The following is a 23,728-nucleotide window of genomic DNA, read 5'->3' as shown; positions in this document are numbered from 1 at the left end:
AAGAGATCTAGGATTAATGGATTTAATGATGAAATTTTCAGTTGCCCCCCCTTGGGGAGGGATGAGTGGATTTTGGTTATATGAGGGAGAACTGCATTGTTAGAAGAAATTTTTTTTTTAAGTGTAGGTTTGGAGAGACTGTGTATCAATGAGTTTGGACAGATAATAGACTATAGTGAACCTTTACTGCTTGTACCTACACTGTTCATAGACAGCCAGTATCTGAAAATCCCTCAGCAGAGGTCAAAGAGAAGAAGATATTCCCTAGTCCTGCTGCATGCTATAGATTGAAGTTCAGGCATTCAGATGTTTCTGTCTTGAAACTGAAGCTTGAGAGAGTGAGGCAAAAGCCCAACAATAGTTTGAGGTTAATGGTGGAAGTGGTGGCTGTCCAAGTGAGAATTCAAGAGACGGGGCAGCACATGCCCACAAACTTTTGAAATCGTGCAAGAAGTCTTCATGATGGCAAATATGAAAGGGCATTACTTTTGGGGTTTTCTCATTCTGCAGTATGATTTAATATCAGTGATCCACTTGAAGAGGATCTGCTTTCTAATACTTTACTTTAGGTAAAGTAAAGAGACTTTACTGGGTTAAAAAGTTAGATGGACAACTCCTTTTGTCTTTGCTGAGAAACAAAATACAACACATATATTCTTCCTTGGACACATTCTCTCTCTCCAGCTTCTTCAGATTTGCCCTAGCTTTCTTTCCTCCCTCCACTGAACCTCTCCCCTCCCACCTCCACATCTAGGGACACTTTCTGACTTCACACCACTCAGTTTCAGAATGACTTTGATGCTACCCTCTTCCACAAGCACTCTGCATCACAGCTGCCAGGATAACTGCTCCCGCGCTTACTCTGCCTCCTTGAATGCTCAAGTTGTCAACACTAGAGTCCTAACCAGAGCACTCATGACCTACCACAGAACACCGACCTGACACTGTCCAAGGAGCAGCAATAGGAATCATCACCAAGTGTCTAGCTCCGGATACTACAGAAAATAACTCTTACAAAATTAAAGTGTTAAAAAGTCCTCCTAATTCAATTATTTAGGGGATTCAACAACCCACGGAAACACCTGCTTTAGAGGAGGTTTTGGTATAATCAGAATGAATTTGCGTAATAATTGGTTATAAACCCTCAGAAATTTTGATTTTAAAGGTGATTGCTTTTAGAGGCAGGAATAAAAACAAAGCCTGGGCTGTCTTATTCTTGAGATGGGCTTAGTGAAACAAAATGTGCAGAAATGACAATTTCTAACTGTCCTATCTTAGCAATGAAAGTCTATGAAACAGGAGAAACCATGCAAGTAAATTCTATGGTTTCTAACGAGCCTTGGTGATAGATTTTTGGGTTAAATAAAAACAAAACAAAACAAAACAGAGAGGTAGTTCCATATAATGGCTGAGCTGTCCAGAATTCCTTAGGTCTCATACCTTAAAATAAAAAAATAAAGCATAGTAGAGTCGTACTATAGTTGGGGAGAGCACATGAGGCTCACATTTGAGGTTCATGTGAGTCACGTATGTGCTAAAGGCACAGCTCTCATATATATGAGCAAACATCCCAAAATGGGTCCAATAAGTAGGTACCTTGCACCATGACTTCTAAGAAAAGTCTCCATTAGGAACACTGTTAGGGATAAGACACAAGAAGAAAACAAAAACAAAAACAAAAAACAAAACTAAGCCTAGATAGATGCTGCACATAAACTAAACTGTCAATATTCCATACAACTATTTTTCAGCATTTGCCTTCTAAGTCAAGATACTGTTTAGACAAAACAGGGTGATTATTTGGGCACAATAATTAAATAACACAGGACAAGGAACTTTTGACAAAATTATTTTGATTTGAAATCATCTTGAATTATACACCTTGTATATGCCTACAAGTCACATTAAGGAAGTAATGATGAAACTTAAAAGATAAAATGATAACTTTCACTCTACTTCATGGAGTCATGTGATACCTTTTATATGAAGCTAATTTTGGGGTCATCTGTGGTCCTATGCAAGAACACTTTGAAATATTAACTATTATTAGTTAACTAATATTAGTTAATGTATGACCATAATATACATGGTACCATCCAACAGGGGTACTAACCCTAAATGAATCGTAAGATGTGGAAGGGGAGAAATATGTGACTGTTGACACTGACACTAGCGGGCTAGGAGCAGCATGTTTACTGTTCTTCAGGCTGCGTGAGATGAGAAAGGGGAGATGTGCAGGGAGAAGGAGGACAATGCAACAGTTTTATTACCGATATCATCTATTTTTTCATCATAACTCCAACTAGGAACATATTTTAAAAAACTGGAAAAGTATGAGAAAAGAAAAATCTCTGTCTACAAATCTATGGCGGGGAGGAGGTATACCTACGTTTAGAAGTATTAGAAGGAATCACAAAGCCCATATAAACAGATTGTATCACATAAAATGCAAAAACTGCTATTTGAAAAAACAACTAAGATAAATGACATTCAGTGAACTACCAAAATTTACTAATAAAGTAGATGAAAGATTAATATGTATATATAATCAATACATATACATGGAAAAAAGTGACATCATAAGGCATACCTCATTTTATTGTGTTTTGCAGATACTGTGTTTTTTTTACAAATTGAAGGTTTCTGGCAACTCTACATTGAGCAAGTCCATGAACACCGTTTTTTCAACAACATTTGCTCACTTCATGTCTCTGTGTCACGTTTTGGAAGTTCTCTCAATGTTTCAAACTTTTTCATCATTATTATATTTGTTACAATGAGCTGTGATCAGTGATGTTTGATGTCACTACTACGACTACTGAAGGCTCAGATGATGGTTAGTGTTTTTTAGCAATACAGTCTTTTTACATTAAGGTATGTACATTCTTTTAAGACATAATGCTATTGCACACTTAACTGACTATAGTATAGTGCAAATATAACTTTTGTCATGATCTAGGAAACCAAAAATTTCGTGTGATTTGCTTTATTGCAAGGTTTGCTTTATTGCAATGGTTTGGAGCCCAATCTACAATATCTCCAAGGTATGCTTGTATAGTTTTAGGGGGGAGAGTGTGTGTGTGTGTGTGTGTGTGTGTGTGTGTGTGTGTGTGGTATTTTAACTTGGTAAGGCTCCCACACAAATCTATAAGAAAAATTGTTGTACTGCAACAGATAAAAGCCCAAAGGAATGAAGGAACAAAAAAGAAAAAAATTAAACAAATATATATTAAAAAATGTTCAACCACAAAAAAATTAAGGAACACATAAACACTAAAACAACAAGAAACATTTTATGTATAATATAACAATAAATTACGACAAATGAGGATGTAGTGAAACTGTTACTCTCATATACTGCTGACAATTCATACATCAATAGTGATAACCACAATTACTATTGCCCTTTTGGAAAGTAATTATCAGTGTATATGAAAAGCTATAAGAATGTCCACATTATCCGACCCATTGATTTTAAATTTAGAACTTTATACTGAGGAAATAATTCTAACAAAGAAAAACCTATAATAATAAAGATGCATAATTATTTAATTATAGGAGAAAAATACAATGGAATAGCCGCATAATAGAATATTATTATGTAGACATAAAAGAATTTAATGACGGTTATTACTTAGTTAAAGGATAACAACCGGTTTTTAATTTTCACATACTTATCAGTGTTTTCTAAATTTTCAAAAATGGTCATGTTATATAGTTTATAAAAAGTTAATTTTGCAAAATTGATTATAAATTCCATGAGGGCAGTGAACGCTCAAATATTAGAGAAATCTTAGCTGAATATTAAAATATGCATAGGTGATGATGTTAAAGGGAAAAATACAAGAATAAATATGACGTAAAAAAATAAATATTTAGTGGAAAAATACTGGAAGAAAATCCATCCAAATATTAATAGTTTTAAGGTGGCAGTATTTATGCATTTTCTCCATCTTTTCCCCAAATTTCTGTAATGTTACACGAAACTTTTAATATAGATTAAAACTAAACATAATTATATAGGTAATTTCCATTATACTACGATACAAACTAATTTGACATGTATAAGAAGTAGAAATAAAATATATTGCTTACCTCTCTTTCATCCATATTCAACCACTGCTTTGGATCTTCTTCAGAGGCCAGAAAGGCTATCAATTCCAAAGCAGTAAGACGGGTTTGACGTCTTGATGAGACAAATATCAGAACAGGTTTGGCTGGAGAATGGCTTCTAATTGCTGTTGAAAAGTTGTGGAAAATAAAATGGTAAGCCACTTATACCAGAATCCGAATTTCATTAGGATATCAAATGGACACATGAAAACTAATGGTGTAAATGATTTAATTGAATTCATAATTTGGTCATGAAGTATAGCATTATTTGAGCTACTACCTGGATCTGACAGCATACTGGAGAAATGATAGGAAAGGAAAGGTAGCTGGCTCAGGGGAGTATTCTGCCTAGGACAGGGAAGACTGAACTATCTCGACTCCCGGTTCTGTTCTGAACTGCCAAGGAAGGAGACTTAAAAGCAGAGACTCTCCATTCATAGCTGTATATGGATACTAAATCTTAGGTGGGGTTTTCTATTTCTGAGTTGTGCTTCTGCTTGCCTGAGCAGTGATATTCCACAGTTAATTGGCCCTGGGGTCTGGAGAGAGAGTCAAGTCCTGGGGGGGGTGGTGAAGAAAAGCCACAAAAAATTCCTTTTATTTTTGTCCTTTTGCCAGTAGATAGAAAAATTAAGAGAGTTTGTATCAATAAATTAGTCAGAAATAAGTCAGAAGAATGTTTTCCTTCTGTTTTTCTAAAAACATATGTGTAAGATTTCAAGAGGGAAGATAAGAGAATGTAGAAGAGAGCTGAAAAGAATACCACGCTTGAATCTATATCTGAGTGACGGCACATAGGGAGTAGACACACAGAAGATGAGCAGTTTGAAAACTGGGTAATAAGACTGAAAAACAATTACTTAAAGAGCCACATAAATCATTTGACCTAATTGGAGTTGAGGTTTCTTTGCTATGCATAGGCTCCAAAATGCTGATAAGATGGCACAAGTAGAATTTATACTTATGTGTACACAGGTGTCTTAAAACAGAGTTATTAAAAACTTTTATTTTATATAAAAAGTTCAACCTCCTTGTAATTTCTTGTTTGAAATGTGAGCTGCAGAATTTCTTTTTATGGGCTAAAAAACAAGGTTCATAAATGGAAATGTTGACATGACTTTGACTATATTTATACCCTAAGAGTGAGAAATAAAGCTATCACAAAATCATAAATCTAAACTGAAAGAAATATAGTGATCCACTACAGGTATAATAAATAGTTTACAAGGACAGCTACTGTACTTATGCCATATCTAGAGAAGTGCAGGTATAGGTTATTTACTATTGATTTACATAACACAAAATGCTTCATTTCAATCACTGGTTTGCAATCAGCCATTCCTTAAATAAATATAAGCAATCTACAATACATACTATGAAAAATGAACACACTCACAGTTTATCAGAATTTATAGAATGCAAATGGTAATGCTCTGATAAATCATATTAGAGATACAACGTTTAAAATACACATATTAGTACAATATTGGTATCATTTGTACACATAACCGTGAATGAATTTGCCTCTTTTTTAAACCTCAACATTTAATGGATTTTTGCTGCTGCAAGAACAGGTGTGGCTGAACAGCTCACGACAGATTTATTGTTCATTAGTGATTTTGTACAATGCTTCTGTGGAGGTGTAAATAATCTGAACTGCCAAGATTGGTCTCTAGTTCACAATCAATACTTTGCTTCTGTCATAAGGCTAATTACAGCAGCTAAAAAGCCACCTCACAACTGTCACCTCACAATCAACAGCGGTTCACGTTAGAGAATTTATTTTGGAGGTTATTTTTAATTGATATAATAAATATTCCTTATGCAGCCTAAACATGAAAACATGTTTTAGTAAGATAGGAGTGTTATTCTCAAATCTCTCTTGCTTGCCTAATTTGTTAGAAAGGGAAAAGCAAAAAACAAAACAAAACACATGAACAGATGCATTGCCAAAAAAGGTACTGAAATTTTTAAGATGATTTCTGATAAAAATCAGTACTATGTGAGTTTTTAAAACTTGTACCCTCTATTTATCATTTACTCAAGCTACTACCATAGTACCTTAATAAATTGTTTTTAAGACTAATTTGATTATTTTTAAAAGTTACATACATTTATTCTACTACAAAGACATTATCACTTATGAAATCTAATTGTCAATAGTTAATTCAACATATATTTATATTCCTTAACAGTTAAGGTAAATAGTTGTAGATATTTGTAGAAGTTGGAGCAGTACTACCCTTTCAAAGAAACCCACATCATTTAGAACGCATTTAAAGGCTACCATACAAAATGGTTGGTATTTCATTCCAAGAATCTGAAGCTTACCCTGAAATGTAGGCTTATTCATACTAGCCATACGAGGACAGTAATGTTGACCTGGGAAACCCTGAATGTGAACTTCCAGTGGAACTGGACGCACTGATGGTCGGAAGTTGAACAAGCCCATCTAGAGTAAAAATGAGAGAGAAACCATTTCCAGTTTTTATACTTTAGTTTATAGTGTTATAGCACCTCTTTAATATGGCCTTGAGCCATACTGTTAAATGCCTGATTTATCAATCTTCCACATACCTGACGAATGTTGAGCCAGTCAGCAAGGTCTCTGGCATTAGCCAATGCAGTAGATAGTCCAACTATTCTAACAGGCTTTTCTGTGTGAGATGAGATGAAATTCGTTCGAGATACAATGACTTCTAGAACAGGGCCTCTTTCCTCCCCTAAGAAATAGGAATAATGTATGTTAATCATTTAACACAAGTCCTGATGCTGGCTGCTGCAAGTATGAAGAGTTGAAGTTTGTAAACTGGATTCAGATATAGTGGCACCCACCGAGCAGATGGATCTCATCTATGATGAGAATAGTGACTTGCTTTACATAGTTCCGATTTTGCCAGCTTCTGCTGACTCCATCCCACTTCTCTGGTGTGGTGACGATAAGGTCAGCCTTGGCAATGGATTTCATATCAGGAGTTACATCCCCTGTTAGTTCAATAACTCTGGAGAAGAATAAAAATGATCCCTTTAATTTTTCAGGTAACACATGAGCTTGGAAAAGCAAAAATATGTCTTTCAAAATAAAATTTTATTATGCTTAAAACTACTTTATCTCCCTTTGATTTCTGAAATTTTCTGACTTGAGTCCAAAACAGATGTTTCTTAATGATTCTAAGATGATTTCCTTCCATAAAATGAAGAATGTATAAAAGCAAATCACTGAAATCTAACTTTTATGCAGACATGCAAGGGTGTCAAACTTTGCTTTATGTTTACAAAGTCTCTGCCCTATGTGATTTTATAGAGTTGAACTCACACCTCCTCCATATGTTGGAATAAACACCTTTCTAATGAGGGAAAGTGTTAACTTATTAAGACAAAAGGAGACATTCACTAAGAATATGATTATGTCTATCAAACATTTAGAGAAGAGCTAACATCTATCCTTCTCAAACTCTTCCAAAATATAGCAGAGGGAGGAACACTCCCACACTCATACTATGAGACCACCATCACCCTGATACCAAAACCAGACAAAGATGTCACAATGAAAGAAAACTACAGGCCAATATCACTGATGAACATAGATGCAAAAATCCTCAACAAAATACTAGCAAACAGAATCCAACAGCACATTAAAAGGATCATACACCACGATCAAGTGGGGTTTATACCAGGAATGCAAGGATTCTTCAATATACGCAAATCGATCAATGTGAAACACCATATTAACAAATTGAAGGAGAAAAACCATATGATCATCTCAATAGATGCAGAAAAAGCTTTCGACAAAAGCAACACTCATTTATGATAAAAAACTTCCAGAAAGTAGGCACAGAGGGAACTTTCCTCAACATAATAAAGGCCATATATGACAAACCCACAGCCAACATCGTCCTCAATGGTGAAAAACTGAAACCATTTCCACTAAGATCAGGAACAAGACAAGGTTGCCGACTCTCACCACTGTTATTCAACACAGTTTTGGAAGTTTTAGCCACAGAAATAAGAGAAGATAAAGAAATAAAAGGAATCCAAATCAGAAAAGAAGAAGTAAAACTGTCACTGTTTGTAGATGACATGATACCACACATAGAGAATCCTAAAGATGCTACCAGAAGACTACTCGAGCTAATCAATGAATTTGGTAAAGTAGCAGGATACAAAATTAATGCACAGAAATCCCTTGCATTCCTATACACTAATGATGAAAAATCTGAAAGAGAAATTAAGGAAACACTCCCATTTACCACTGCAACAAAAAGAATAAAATACCTAGGAATAAACCTACCTGAGGAGACAAAAGACCTGTATGCAGAAAAGAATAAGACACTCATGAACAAAATTAAAGATGATACAAACAGATGGAGAGATATACCACGTTCTTGGATTGGAAGAATCAACATTGTGAAAATGACTATACTACCCAAAGCAATCTACAGATTCAAGGCAATCCCTATCATACTACCAATGGCATTTTTCACAGAAGTAGAACAAAAATTTCACAATTTGTATGGAAACACAAAAGTCCGCGAATAGGCAAAGCAATCTTGAGAAAGAAAAACGGAGCTGGAGGAATGAGGCTCCCTGACTTCAGACTATACTACAAAGCTACAGTAATCAAGACAGTATGGTATTGGCACAAAAAACAGAAATATAGATCAATGGAACAGGATAGAAAGCCCAGAGATAAACCCACACACATACGGTCACCTTATCTTTGATAAAGGAGGCAAGAATATACAGTGGAGAAAAGACAGCCTCTTCAATAGTTGGTGCTGGGAAAACTGGACAGCTACATGTAAAAGAATGAAATTAGAACACTCCCTAACACCATTCACAAAAATAAACTCAAAATGGATTCAAGACCTAAATGTAAGGCCAGACACTATTAAACTCTTAGAGGAAAACATAGGCAGAACACTCTATGACATAAATCACAGCAAGATCCTTTTTGACCCACCTCCTAGAGAAATGGAAATAAAAACAAAAATAAACAAATGGGACCTAATGAAACTTAAAAGCTTTTGCACAGCAAAGGAAACCATAAAGAACATGAAAAGACAACCCTCAGAATGGGAGAAAATATTTGCAAATGAATCAACTGACAAAGGATTAGTCTCCAAAATATACAAGCAGCTCATGCAGCTCAATATCAAAAAAACAAACAACCCAATCCAAAAATGGGCAGAAGACTTAAATAGACATTTCTCCAAAGAAGGTATACAGATTGCCAACACACACATGAAAGAATTCTCAACCTCATTAATCATTAGAGAAATGCAAATCAAAACTACAATGTGATATCATCTTACACTGGTCAGAATGGCCATCATCAAAAAATCTACAAACAATAAATACTGGACAGGGTGTGGAGAAAATGGGACCCTCATACACTGTTGGTGGGAATGTAAATTGATATAGCCACTATGGAGAACAGTATGGAGGTTCCTTAAAAAACTAAAAATAGAACTACCATATGACACAGGAATCCCACTACTGCTCATATACCCTGAGAAAACCATAATTCAAAAAGAGTCATGTACCACAATGTTCACTGCAGCTCTATCTACAATAGCCAGGACATGGGAGCAACCTGAGTGTCCATCGACAGATGAATGGATAAAGAAGATGTGGCACATATATACAATGGAATATTACTCAGCCATAAAAAGGAATGAAATTGAGTTATTTGTAGTGAGGTGGATGGACCTAGAGTTTGTCATACAGAGTGAAGTAAGTCAGAAAGAGAAAAACAAATACAGTATGCTAACACATATATATATGGAATCTAAAAAGAAAAAAAAAAAAAAGGTCATGAAGAACCTAGGGGCAAGACGGGAATAAAGTCGCAGACCTACTAGAGAATGGACTTGAGGATATGGGGAGGAGGAAGGGTAAGCTGGGACAAAGTGAGAGAGTGGCATGGACATATATACACTATCAGGTGTAAAATAGATAGCTAGTGGGAAGCAGCTGCATAGCACAGGGAGATCAGCTCGGTGCTTTATGACCACCTAGAGGGGTGGGATAGGGAGAGTGGGAGGGAGGGAGACGCAAGAGGGAAGAGATATGGGGATATATGTATATGTATAACTGATTCACTTTGTTATAAAGCAGAAAGTAACACACCACTGTAAAGCAATTACACTCCAATAGAGATGTTTAAAAAAAAAACAACAAGAATATGATTATCTGTGAACTTCATTTCTTTTCTTAGGTTGAAATTTTGTAGATATTATAGGCAAATTCAAACATATTAGGACACAAACAAGATAACCTGGGGCAAATATGTGCCACCCCATTCTGAGAGGATCTCAGACTTAGAGTGTGAAAGACAGAAATCTGAAGACTAACTCCAAATTTTAGGAAATCATTAAGTCATTTTTATATCTGTTTTGATTCGAAAAACAGAAAAAAGTCAAGATTAGTTCCTCCAAGTATAGCATTCCCAAAGCTTTTACTTAGTTTTATTCATTTATTTTTACATTCTAGGTAATACATTCATATGGTTCAAAGAATATATAGTAAATAGTCTCTGTAACATGGATATTCTCCAGTCACCCAGTTCTCATTCTAAAACAACCACATATTTATATTCTTTACCATTTTTTAAAAACAAAAGAGGGGTACTTAACTTAAAAACATTTTTTTAACTATCTCTGAAGATCATTTCTTCAGTATATAGAGTACATTTTTTAATAGAGTAATACAATATTTTGCATTGTGTGAATGTGCCATAACTTATTTAGTGATGCTCTATTGGTCACTCAGGTTACAATGCAATCTTGCTATTAAAAACAGTACTATAATAAATAACCTTGTCAACAGTAAAATTTTTTTAAGTCATGTTCTTCAATGATTTTTTAATTTTTGGTAAATTATTTACACGCAAAATGCCTTCTAAGCGGTTTTTGGAAGTTACCCTGAAAGATATGAAAGAAAAATAAAGAGATGTATCTTATTTTTCTTTTGCTTTTGAATCTAGAAATTTTGAGAAAATTATCTTGCCAAATAAAAGTGAAAAATGAAAGCCCTTAATTTACTTGCAATCTTAAAACAAATGAGAATATTGATAATATTTTAACTACCATACCTTTAAATAAAAAGACTATGAAAATCACTGTAAAAGCATTCAACAGTTTTATGCAAATCTTTTATTGGTTGATCCTTTTAAATTATTCAACGCATATCATCTGAAAAAGTAAGAACTTACTTTTTACCAAGTTTTTCTTCTATTCTAACTTTCCAATCATCCATTCTTTCACGTACTAGGGCTTTTAAGGGTGCAATATATACTGCCTAAAATGGGGGTGCAAAAAGATCTCATGAAAATAGTGACATCATTTTCAAATAAAGCTAAACTCGATAGAATTTATCAAAATATAACTGTGGTTTAAAAAATGTATCTTTTAATAATGAAAGACTTAAAATTTTAAATTAACAGAAAAAAGTCATTAACTTAACACTTATCCAAAGTAAGATATGAATACAGCACATCCTAAAAATACCGACATAGAACATTTTAAGTATTTTTTTTAAAAGCACCATTTGTATTTTATTTAGGTAGTTTATAATGAAATTATCTTTTAACATAATGTGAAAAATTAAAAAAAACTATGAGATAATACATTACCTAGAGAAAATTAAGGTTCTACTGAAAATAAAAGTTTTTATGATCAAGAGTTACCTGATTTATAATTCTTTCATGAAAAAAGTTACTAATTTTGGAATTCTAAAGATAAATAATCTGGTTGTTTAAATTTTAATGCATATTTTATGGAAGACACCAATGCCAGTCATACATTTTAGGTGTTCTACCTTTTAAAAAATAAAAATAAACAACCCCCCCTCCCGATCTTTAATAATCCAAACTTACATACTTACAATAATCCAAACTTACATTTTTTTTCAGGTTATTCACTGAAAAAAAATTCTTTCCTTTATAAAATGTTTCAAACTTAGAACAGAGCTCTACTGTTGTGTTAGTATGTCTCCTAATGAATCACTCGCCACATAATAAACTGAGGAGTAGGAAAATGTAAAGCTAAGTAGGGAAGAACAGCTACTAAATGGAAATCACTGAAAAAGGAAGTTAAAACATTTCTAAAATTATAACTGATGAGGAAAAAAATCACATAATTCTAATCACAACATATGAATTAGCTTTCTTGGAAAATAATGTTTCTAAAGTGAGAGTACTTCACATTTCAAGAAAGCTTAAAATCAACACTTATTTGACTTGCCACATTATTTTACATTAATGATATCATGGCCATTTGGAGAAATGGGGAATAAAAGCTGCCTCTGTATTTCCTTGTGTAATCAAGCTGTATTTGTTAAAGTATCAGCATTTCCTTCATAGCCAAAGGATGATTATGATTAATGATTATGAATCATTATATTTCTTACAAATATGGCTATGAATTAGGTATCTTACAATGAGGAAAGGACATGTGAGCACCGATATGTACATTGGAAATCTAACTAAAGGACTCCAAAGTTTTTTTGTTTTTTAATTTTTTAAATATTTTTTATAAATTTATTTATTTTATTTATTTATTTTTGGTTGTGTTGGGTGTTCGTTGCTGCGCACGGGCTTTCTCTAGTTGCAGAGAGCAGGGGCTACTCTTCGTTGCAGTGCGCGGGCTTCTCATTGCAGTGGCTTGTCTCGTTGTGGAGCACAGGCTGTAGGCACGTGGGCTTCCGTAGTTGCGGCACATGGGCTCAGTAGTTGTGGCTCACGGGCTCTAGAGCGCAGGCTCAGTAGTTGTGGCGCACGGGCTTAGTTGCTCTGTGGCATGTGGGATCTTCCCAGGCCAGGGCTTGAACCCGTGTCCCCTGCATTGGCAGGCAGATTCTCAACCACTGCGCCACCAGGGAAGCCCCAACTCCAAAGTTTAATATAAATTTTCTTGTGGCCGGTTATTCTAATACTGATCTGGGTTCCCCTGGAAAATTCACCAGGAGTGACAAATCTATTCATCGAGTCCTGCCAGTATATTTAGAACTGGCTAGTTTACAGATTATAAACTATGCTTTCTAATTGAATGTAAGCATGTGATTGTTTCCAACTGACCTTTGAAGTAGGGTACCTGTTGAAGACTCTGAAAATGGCTAATTCAGCTGCAACAGTCTTTCCTGATCCAGTGGGCGCTCCAAGTAGGACATTACAGTCTGTGTGATACAGCGTATGAAATATTTGTGTCTGCACAGGGTTAAAGTGGCTAAAATTGTATAGTGCTTCATATGCTTCACATCCCAAAGCTGTGATTGGTAAAGGCTGAAGATCCAGTAATTCTGAAAAGATTCAACAGGTACATACAATAACTGGAAAATATGCACAATGTTAAATACTGTCTCTTAGAAATAAATTATAATAATCCTTAATTCTTTAGAGGGAAAAAAGGATTAACAAATTCTTACATACTAGTTATCAATCTTTTTTTCTGTTAGGACATTTATAATATTGACATGTTGGAAACTTTTCTGGGGTAGCTACCTCTAAGACAGTGCTAATGATACATCTTTCTCTTCCAATCAGGAAAGTGATTTGAATGACAGGTAAATGAAAATATGCATGTTTTAGAAGAAAACTAAATCTATACCAATCTGTAGAAGAAGGAAAACCATTTGCAAACTTCAGTAGTAGAATGGTTACTAATAACAAGTTACTGTTCATCTGTTAGACAATTGACAAAACAGAGTGGTCGCGTGAACTGCTGTTCTAGCCAACGCAAACTAACATGAACTTAAAATAATTCCAAGAAGAAACTTGGGTGGGAGTTTTAAATCATAGCATGACTGGGTAAATAAGAACTGTGCTGGGAAAACACTGAAAGAAACTAGATTTAATTGTAAATCATTATGTAGACTAGAGGTCTAGGAGATTAGAAAATAAAAATGATTTTGAGAAATAAACTTATACCTAGATACCCTTGAACTTGATAGTCATTTCATTTTCGTATAATCCAGAGAGGTATCAGTTGGCTACTCTCAGGATTACTTCCTGGAAGATGACTATACTCATTTGAAGTTTGAGTAAGAAGGGAAAAAATATCAGTGAAGGCACATGGTGGTTTGTATCTTGAGTTAGATCTTCATCGTACAGTTTCAGATGGGAAAGTATGCAGAATTCTCTCCTCAGAAAATGTATTTAAAAGTAAAAAAGCTAATTTTAAAAATATTACCATTGCTCCACTGCTCTACTCTATTACACAGGTAATTGAGAACTAACTGTATGTTTCTTATACCAGATTACAATATCCTATATTTTTTGTAGCCCTGAAAATCAAGAAGGGAGGAAGTCTTAACTTGCAATGCTAATCAAAGCATAGACATATTCTTAATAAAGACTAAAAAAATAAATATTTTGGCATTTATTGACAATGCTAAATTAAGATGCTTTACTTCTGTGAAAGATGAAGATTTTTTCCTGACTGATTTGAGATCAGTGGGATGCCTATATGTATACTTGGAGCCAAACAGAACTAGCCATCATTGAGGTTACATCATGCATTTTTAAAAAATTTAATTAATTTATTTATTTATGGCTGCGTTGGGTTTTCGTTGCTGTGCGTGGGCTTTCTCTAGTTGCGGCGAGCAGGGGCTACTCTTCGTTGCGGTGCGCAGGCTTCTCACTGCAGTGGCTTCCCTTGTTGTGGAGCACTGGCTCCAGGCGCGCAGGCTTCAGTAGTTGTGGCACGTGGGCTCAGTAGTTGTGGTTCACAGGCTCTAGAGTGCAGGCTCAGTAGTTGTGGTGCATGGGATTAGTTGCTACGCGGCATGTGGGATCTTCCTGGACCAGAGCTTGAACCTGTGTCCCCTGCATTGGCAGGCGGATTTTTAACCACTGCACCACCAGGGAAGTCCCACATCATGCATTTTTAATATCAATTGGTATGTCATGGTGGTACATTTATTTCTTTTAAAAATGTAGTCAGAAAATCAGCCAATTATATAAATAAGGTGACGTGCTTGGTCACTCAACAAAGAAGTGATTAAATGAGCATTAAAATATGATGTTAATATATGTTAAAATCAGGTACTGCAGCCAGAGAGACCCAGTAGTGATGTTGGTAGCATACGTTTTAAATGAAAGCACCAAACATTTTTATGTATTTTATTTTGAGATTCCAGATATCACAAAGCATATTTGATAAAAGAAAACCAGAAAGGTCCTCTTCAATGAGTAGATTAGTAGATACTGCAATCTCATTATTTTTCTAGGTTGACAATTTTTTAGTTTTGCTCTGTCAAGATATCAAAGTGGTACTAAGCTGTAGTTTAAAGTATCTCTCTTTAAGATATGCTAAGATAATGAACAAAGTACAAAAATGACAAAGATTAAAGTCACATTAATGCCTACTTTACTTTCCCAAAAGATTGTCAAATAATGTGTTCACTGAAAGCGGTAAAAACTACTATTTTTATTTTGAAAAAACAAAGAGTTTGTCTTCGGAAGACTTATATGGAAAAGAGAAATTGACTTTCATTTTGCTATAAATTAAGGGCCTCTTGAAATCTTTACTCATCCATTATGAATTCTCAATGAGAAGAAATAAACAATATACTAATTAGTTAATAGATTAGCCTCAAGATATTTTTGAAATAGAATATTTTATAGGCTACTTAAAAGTATCATTATAAATATTTATTCATGAAAATTTGCTTCTTTAACAAGTCAAAATAGAAAGGCAGTCAATCATGTTATAAAAATTTAAAATGGATTTTTGTCAACTATCAAACACTGAAAACAATGAAAAACACTGTTACATGATACTGCAGATCACCGCATACCCTTTTATAATGTTAGTGTGGAAGAAAAGAACCAATATAAAGAGTATATGTTGTTTGTTAGACACAAACTGACTCGAAGTATACGTGAATCCATTCTGTAGTAATACCATAACCTGACTCCTTAGTATTAGCACTTTTTGGTGTAGAAGCACACTATATGGAGGAAAGAACCCTACAATTCACTTTAATTAAATTAACATAGTAGAAGTAAGTTTAACAGTAATAAATGCAAGGAAAAAATGATATCTCAAAAGTTTCACAGAGAGCACAGATAAAATGACAACACTTGCAATGAAAAAGGAAGGAGATGTGGAGAAATTATAATGTAAAAATAGAGATCAAGGCATAGTAATACAGAAACAGTGAGTCTCATGCTTGTCAGATTATAAAAATTGAACTAGTCTTAATGTTTTTGGATCGCAAATAAAAAAAAATTAAGGCCTGCCATTTGATCTGATTTTGAAAAGTCTCTTTTCAAACTGTATTGACAAATAAGTTGGATTTTTATTCATATTCAGGCACCTTTAAAGCACAGACACTTTTCAACATGAGCTAAAACAACAATTTTGGAAAAATCAGTGATTCAAGTTACTATTCCATATGTTACCTGTATGGGGAGGATGTCTCTCTGGTAGAATCAGATGTTGAAAGTTAATAATACATACAGCTTCAGCTCCCAACCATCGATCAGACACTGCTCGGATGTAATATTGAGAAGGCAAAGGCTCAAAAATAGGGATTGTAAACACCAGCAGTTGAGCTTCTTTACTAATGACCTAATGTGAAATAAAGTCTAAAATGAATATGGCTATTCTAGTAGCATAAAGGCTTTATTAGTCTCTTGTAAAAACAATCGTATCTATAGCAGTATGTACTAAAGATAAAAAAAATATCTTGGATTTCTAAATAGCTGAGATATTCAGATACTTCAGAAACTTGTAGGTGGTTCCCTTCTGAGGATACGTGATATTACAGAAGGAAAAACATACACTCAGTTTATATTATTTACATATGCATATCATCATGTATTAACAGGTTATTAATTTGACTCATTATCAGAATTTTCCAAAATTCATTCACTCAAGTACTTTACTTCATTAATTTTTACCAAGTTATTTACTTAATAGTTTTCTTTAAATTCTTTGACTACCATAAGTGGAATAACAGAACACTTGACATAAATAGAAGGTAATCATGAACACAAATGCAATGAAAATAAAATATTGCTATAAAATTCTATGGGTGTCCACTCAAGCCTAAAGCTAGCTTGCTTTCTCTTTGATAAAAAGAGAAATTAGGAATGAAGCATCACAGTTAAAGACAGCTTTCATCAAATTGAGTCTTTCTCTTGAAATTTATAGAGAATTTAAAAAACAGTATCTTTTATACAATGTGATTCAATATTCTTTAGTACTGTGCTTATGTAACACCTAAAGTTATTATTTTTTATTTAATTTTAAAAAATATTATTTATCCCACCCACCCCTCTGGAAGACATGCCTTAAACCATTAGAAAGATTATAATTAAATTTCTCAAATGAAAATCACTTTGAATATATGAATACTATAACATTTAATTACTATTTTCTTTTAAAACCAAACAGAAACATAAAAAATAATACATGAAGCTTTAATGGCACTATGAAATTACAGAGAAATAGGTAAAAATAGAAATTATTTAGTTTACATTTTCTTCCTAATGACAGCAACATAATAAGGATAGAGCCATATATACATATTTACCTGTTTTTTTAGAACTAGGAAATACTCTGAATGATAAATATGATCATTTGTAGGATCTTCTACCCAAATCCACCAGGGTTCTCCTACTGTCCCATGGACCTAGAAGAAAAATAGTATCCTAATACTATATACTGTAACTCAAGTAAGGGATACTGTTGTTTGTATTCCCAGCACCCATTCCTCTCTCTCTTTTTAACAGATTTATTGATATATAATTTACATAACAAAGTTTACTCATTTAACGTATACAGTTCAATAGTTTTAATACATTTACAAAGTTTTGTAACCATCTTCATAATCTAATTTTAGGACATTTTTATCATCCCCCAAAAAAACCTTGTACCCTACCTATCTTCCCCCCATCCTCCCAACCTCCAACCCTGGACAACCACAATCTACTTTCTTTCTCTATAGATTTGTCTATTTGGAACACTTCATATAAATGGAATCATATATATGAAATGATTTTGCGACTGGCTTCTTTCACTTACCATAATGTTTTCGTTCATGTCATAGTGTGCATCAGTCCTTCATTCCTTCTTATTAACAAATGATATTCCATTGGATAGATATACTGTATTTTGTATACTCATTGCTCTTTCTTTTTTTATTCCTAACAAAGCCTAGTCTTGTTTAGTATTCACACCTCTCTCATGTAATTCAGAAGGTAACCCCACCTCCCAGGATAATTTTGGTTAGCATACACTAATCAGCTTATGGTATCCCCCTTACAACAGGTTGTGGTGAGGGATAGGCATGTGCCCAATACCGGCCCAGTTAGGCTGAAGAAAAGGTGTTCTGGCCCATGCTCTGGGCTGCTGCAGGTGGGGTATTTTTCCCTCTCTCTGTTAAATGTGAACATGGAAGCATGAAAACATTTGGGAAGTAGCCAACAATATCAGCAGAGCAAAAAGATGGAAAGATCCTGGGTCCGGAAGAGTATCATTAAACAGAAGACTCAATCATTTTCAGGGCCTATTCTACCTGTGGACCTATCATTATGTAAGATGATATATCTTCTTCTGCTTAAGTCAGTTTGAGACAAGTCATATTTGCTATTCTTGCAGCCAACAGCATTCTAACTTATAGAAGCAACTATGAACAATTAAGTACTCCATTCTAACAATGAATTAAACCAAATTGTGGGAGATTTATTATGGATCCTTTTTATTTTATTTTATTTTTGGTCGCACTGGGTGGCTTGTGGGATCTTAGTTCCCCGACCAGAGATTAAACCTGGGCACCCAACAGTGGAAGCGTGGAGCCCTAACCACTGGACTGCCAGGGAATTCCTATTATGGATCTTGATACAAGAAAACAGGGTAAAAAAACATAAAACTTTTATGTATTTGAAAATATAAAAACTTGAAATGAGTTTATGGCTACTTGTAATTTTATACTTTATGTAAAATTCTATATTTATTAAAATATTAAATAAAATTTTATATCATCTTGTCCTCACAGAAATTCTATGAGAAAGATAATTATTATTATTATACATGTTTACAGATGAGGAAACTGAAGGAATGAATGGTTAGGACACTTTAAGACCAACGGTAGATTTGGGTTAGGACTATGGTTGCGTAACATCGCAGAATAAAATGCATTCACTTTAAAGATGTACTAATGTCAGGTAATGCAGAAGATATTTACTTACACTTAACTCGAACCTTACAATTACCATGTTAAGTAAGCATTGCTATACTACATTTACTGATTTACCTGTCTTCCCCCACTGGCTTCTTGAATGAAAGGACTGACATGTACTCGCCTGTATGTACAACCTCTTTTCTACTCTACTCTTTGCTCAGTAACTGGTGCAAAGACAGACCTTAAGAATTATTGACTGAATAAGAAGAGGATCCAGAGTATACAGTAACAGCTAAGGTCTGGAAGAAAGAACAGAAGTAGGGGTAAAAACAGAAACAGAAAAGTGATGGGAGCCAAAGAAGGACATTTTCAAGGACCATGTATAGGACTGAATGTTCAGAGAAGTAAACAAAATAACTAAGAAAAAGCCATTTATTATGGCAATCAGTCAGTCTTTGGTGATCACTGAAGTAGTCTCAGCAGGAAACAGGTGACCAGGAGGAAAATGCAGATTACTCTTTCTACAAGTCTAATGGTAAAGGAGAGAATGATAGTTTGAGAAACCTCAGGATTTTAAAAGGGCCCTTTTAGCATGAAGAATCTTGAATTTTGAGTAGGTTAAAATGACAGAGTAAGAAGAGCTGGAAAAAAGAAGATCACATAGAGAAAAATGAAAGAAGATAGAATAAAGCAAAGTCCCTATGGAGCTGAATCCACTAAACCATTATACAATGTGAAATTTTAGGTTTCCTAAAATGTTCTGAAGGGGTCTCACTGGTTGACATATTATTAATATATTATACCACATGCTTATCTTGAGGATGAGAGTAAATAATACTATTGATACAATGTTTTAAATGATTCTTCGATATATATTCTTTTTAAAGGTTTTTCTATATGCCTTGAGGACAGACGTAAGGAGGTGTAGTTGAACCTGCAGTACAGACATTTTTCCTTAATGTAGATATAGGTGTTTTCCATTTCTACCTGATCATTCCAAGTGAAATCAGGACAGACGCTGAGCGTCACTCGGAGGACAGTCCGTGTGATGGGCTGAATGGACGCTTCCATTGTAACAGAAGGAATCTGATGAACACATTGTTTGACCTTGAGCCCAATATTCACATGATGCAGAATGTGACCTGCAGGGAAAATGTCACTTAGAAGAAATGTGTCCAGACAGAAAAAAAGCAATATAATCTGACTTGTAAATGGGATTTCAGAGAAGGTGCTTTTATTGCTTGTTTTATGATTTGCTATGTAGAATAGCTGACATTCTTGACCTGGCATGTTTGAATATTTTGTAATAGTTAACTTGAATTAGCAATTCATAGCTCTGTAAACCAGTATCAAGGTTTTTTCAGCTATTAATAGGGTTCTTAAAATTACTGAGACTTGATAGTGTTTAAACTACTATAAACAGTTCCACTTTTCTCCTAGCCAGTTTAAGACTCATTATAGAAATATTCAGTATTTTGTGAAAACAGTCATTAACTTATTCAAGGCCTATTTCAGAACTCTATAACCATGATGGAAAATGCTTTACTAATCAAACACAACTAACCTATCCATACCCATTTCCAGAAAACAAAGATAAAAATATAAAATATGGCCAGTCCAGCACAAAATTAACCACTTATACATATTTTCGTAAATGATCAGATTCTGAAATACAGATACAAATGGAGGCACCAGGGTGGGGGTGAGGGTCACAAATAGATGTGACTAACTTTAAACATTTTCCTACTCCAGGCCAAGCGACTAAGCGGAAATAGATTCTATCTTATAGTATCAATATTTCTTGTATGTCTTGGTGCTTCATAATATAATTTTTTTAAAGCATATTTACAAGTAAATCAAAATGTTTTATGTTCACCAAAGTTTGAAAATCTAAAGTGATTTTCCTTATTTTAATAAAATATTTATGTTACCCAAGGTGAGTAATCTCAACTTCCTAGTTTGTATTCTCAATTTCTATTTTTATTGATACCTCCCCTTTTCCATTCCATCTGAGAAGTATTCTTCTTATTATACAAGGGAAATAACTATCTCAGCCTCTCTACACATCTATGGACCTTTTGCCAGGTCCCTCTATTTCTCCTCAGCCTGACTCCCTTCATGAGTAATGTCTATTCTATTCAGAATCTGAAATATTACCTAATCAATGTTTGTCCAACAGAATGTTAAGGTACATGGCAATGTATGTAGGGATAATTTTTCAATATTATGTGAAAAACATAGAAGACCAAATGCTATTTACACACCGATACCAACTGTGTTTAAAGATCTATACATGTGTAATGATGAAGCTCATTTAGAAACTGAAGAAATGTAGGGTTTAATGTTGACATACTTTTTTGCTGTAATACTGCTGATATACATAACAAAAGACGATGAAATGAAATGAACAAAAGAAATAACTTGAGAATAAGCCTCATTGACTAATTCTCATCATTTGTAGCTAAGATTCTATCTGTAAAATACTCAAGAGTGTGACAATCTAAACTCCATTTTAACTGCTAATTCTATTGAGTAACTTAATAAAATTTAGAGAGACTTTTGCCTGAGTTTAGATCAATGTAAAAGAAATTTCATAAAAATGGTAGAAGTTTATCTTTAGTAATGTGGAAATTCACAATACTTTTTTTTTTTTACATCAAGTGAAATATTTTAACTGCATGAAACAGTACATTAAAACATTTTTGCTTCCTTCTTACCTATTTCATCTTTCCTCATGTCTTTCAGCTTATCCACAGTAAGTTTTTTTTCTTCTAATCTTGTTAGAATGTGTGGTGGTAAGACTGAAAATTGTCTCAAAGGGCTAGCCCAACCCCAGAGCCTCTTGTCGATGACTTTACTAAGATTCAGGAGCCTATAGGTCATGGCAGGCCAACGTTTCCTCAGAGCAATTTCAAAAAGAGCACGGACAATTCTAGCTGCGTTCTGAAGAATGAAAAGGGGGATTGGTGGTTAGGTCCAATGTAATTTTAAATTTGTCAATAAAGTTATTATTCAGACTCAGTTTCAAAAGTATGTCTAGCTGCATCCTTTAATTGTGGGCAACATCTATCCTCATATAACCCTAATTATCTTTATTACTTCTACACAAGAATAATCACATCCTTTATATGTGGATGTTATCCTGTTTAACTCTCCAAGAGTAGCTTTATTTCCCAGTCCTTAGGAAGCTCCACCTCACACCCCCTAAACAGGAATGAAGTAGGAAGAGACAAAAAAAAATACAAAGTATTTGGGAGGGTGCTGAGGCCATTTTAGAATCTAAGAGACAGCCAAGGATGCCCTTGGGTATATAGTGGAATGATTAAATTTATAAAGCTATTTAGAGAAATAAGGAAGACTTTCGGATCCAGTCAGAGAGAACAATTAGTGAGAGAAGAGCAACAAAGAAATACTGAGGAGTGCAACTAACCCATATTAATGGCTCCTGTATAAACCAAGCAGTATGCTTACCGCTTTGCATATATTATCTCATTTAATTTTTATGACAACTGGTCATTTGACTGGTCTTGATATTATGATTTTATAGATGAAGATACTAAAGTTTGGTGAGGTTAATAATTTGACCAGGAGAGTTGATGTCAGAGTATCTATTGAAAGCCAGATCTAAACAATGCCAAACTTAACTCCAAGATTCTAAATTCAGTGATCTGAGGATAACTTCATTAGTAGACATACAGAAAGTTACAATGATTGAAGCCTTTATTCACATCTCTGTAGTTTGTTTTTCTTCCTTCCCTCTATCATTAACTTTGCAGACTGTTTTATGGAAGATTATTTTTAAAATCATGAGCTTAGAGACACCTTACAATATCTAATGACATCTGTATTTGAAAACGAAGAATGTTAAATCTGATCAAAATCATAAAAAGAGATAGAAAAGAGTAAGATTTTAAATAGCAAACAGATGATCCGGCTTGAAATTATGAGGTGAAAAATGATCATAAGAATTAAGGATTTTGGTTTTATATTTTATATAAAAAGTGTTATTCATCTTTTGATAAATTCGACTACTTTGTTTCAGTATTAGAAATTTAAGAACAAATGGTATTTAGAAGTATGAGGATAGCTGTAACACCCGTTAAAAATTGACAGGATATCTCTTATTAGGCCCAGAAAATGATCAGTAAAATGAATATTTTGATTTTTATAGCTATCAAATAGGTCTTCCTACAGCATGCTCAGTTGCTCTTCTAAAAAAATTGCCAGGCTAATTTTCTCAACTGTGTTTGAAAGTATGTTTTTATATTTCAGAACCTATAGTTGTTCCCTAAAAGCTAAAAGAAATGGAAAGAGAAATCCCATGTGAGAAGATACCAACAGGACATTTTAATCTGAAATGATATAAATTGCATGGGAATAGTGATCAAAATCTCTAACATGTAGAAGACAAATATAGGCCCCTTTATAAAATCATAGAATATCTGAGCTAAGGATTTATCTTAAGGGCTGAGAGAATAAAGTT

General features: G+C 34.1%; 1 protein-coding gene across 2 annotated transcripts in view; it reads right to left on the bottom strand.

Moving 5' to 3' along the window:
* Positions 1–23,728, bottom strand: part of ASCC3 (activating signal cointegrator 1 complex subunit 3) — a 338,689-nt gene that overhangs the window by 104,244 nt on the left and 210,717 nt on the right. For both annotated transcript variants that reach the window (XM_068551389.1, XM_068551390.1), the window contains 10 exons: positions 21,963–22,188; positions 20,233–20,387; positions 17,656–17,754; positions 16,520–16,688; positions 13,193–13,413; positions 11,330–11,415; positions 6,949–7,115; positions 6,691–6,836; positions 6,445–6,565; positions 4,096–4,238 (listed from right to left, as the gene is read on the bottom strand). In XM_068551389.1, coding sequence (XP_068407490.1) covers positions 4,096–4,238; positions 6,445–6,565; positions 6,691–6,836; positions 6,949–7,115; positions 11,330–11,415; positions 13,193–13,413; positions 16,520–16,688; positions 17,656–17,754; positions 20,233–20,387; positions 21,963–22,188 — 1,533 coding nt within the window. The remainder of the gene's footprint in view (positions 1–4,095; positions 4,239–6,444; positions 6,566–6,690; positions 6,837–6,948; positions 7,116–11,329; positions 11,416–13,192; positions 13,414–16,519; positions 16,689–17,655; positions 17,755–20,232; positions 20,388–21,962; positions 22,189–23,728) is intronic.

This window comes from Eschrichtius robustus, chromosome 9 (genome assembly GCF_028021215.1).
Source record: "Eschrichtius robustus isolate mEscRob2 chromosome 9, mEscRob2.pri, whole genome shotgun sequence".
Lineage (NCBI taxonomy): Eukaryota > Metazoa > Chordata > Mammalia > Artiodactyla > Eschrichtiidae > Eschrichtius > Eschrichtius robustus.
The sequence above is the reverse complement of the archived record's forward strand: the minus strand, read 5'-3'. Positions and strand labels throughout refer to the sequence as shown.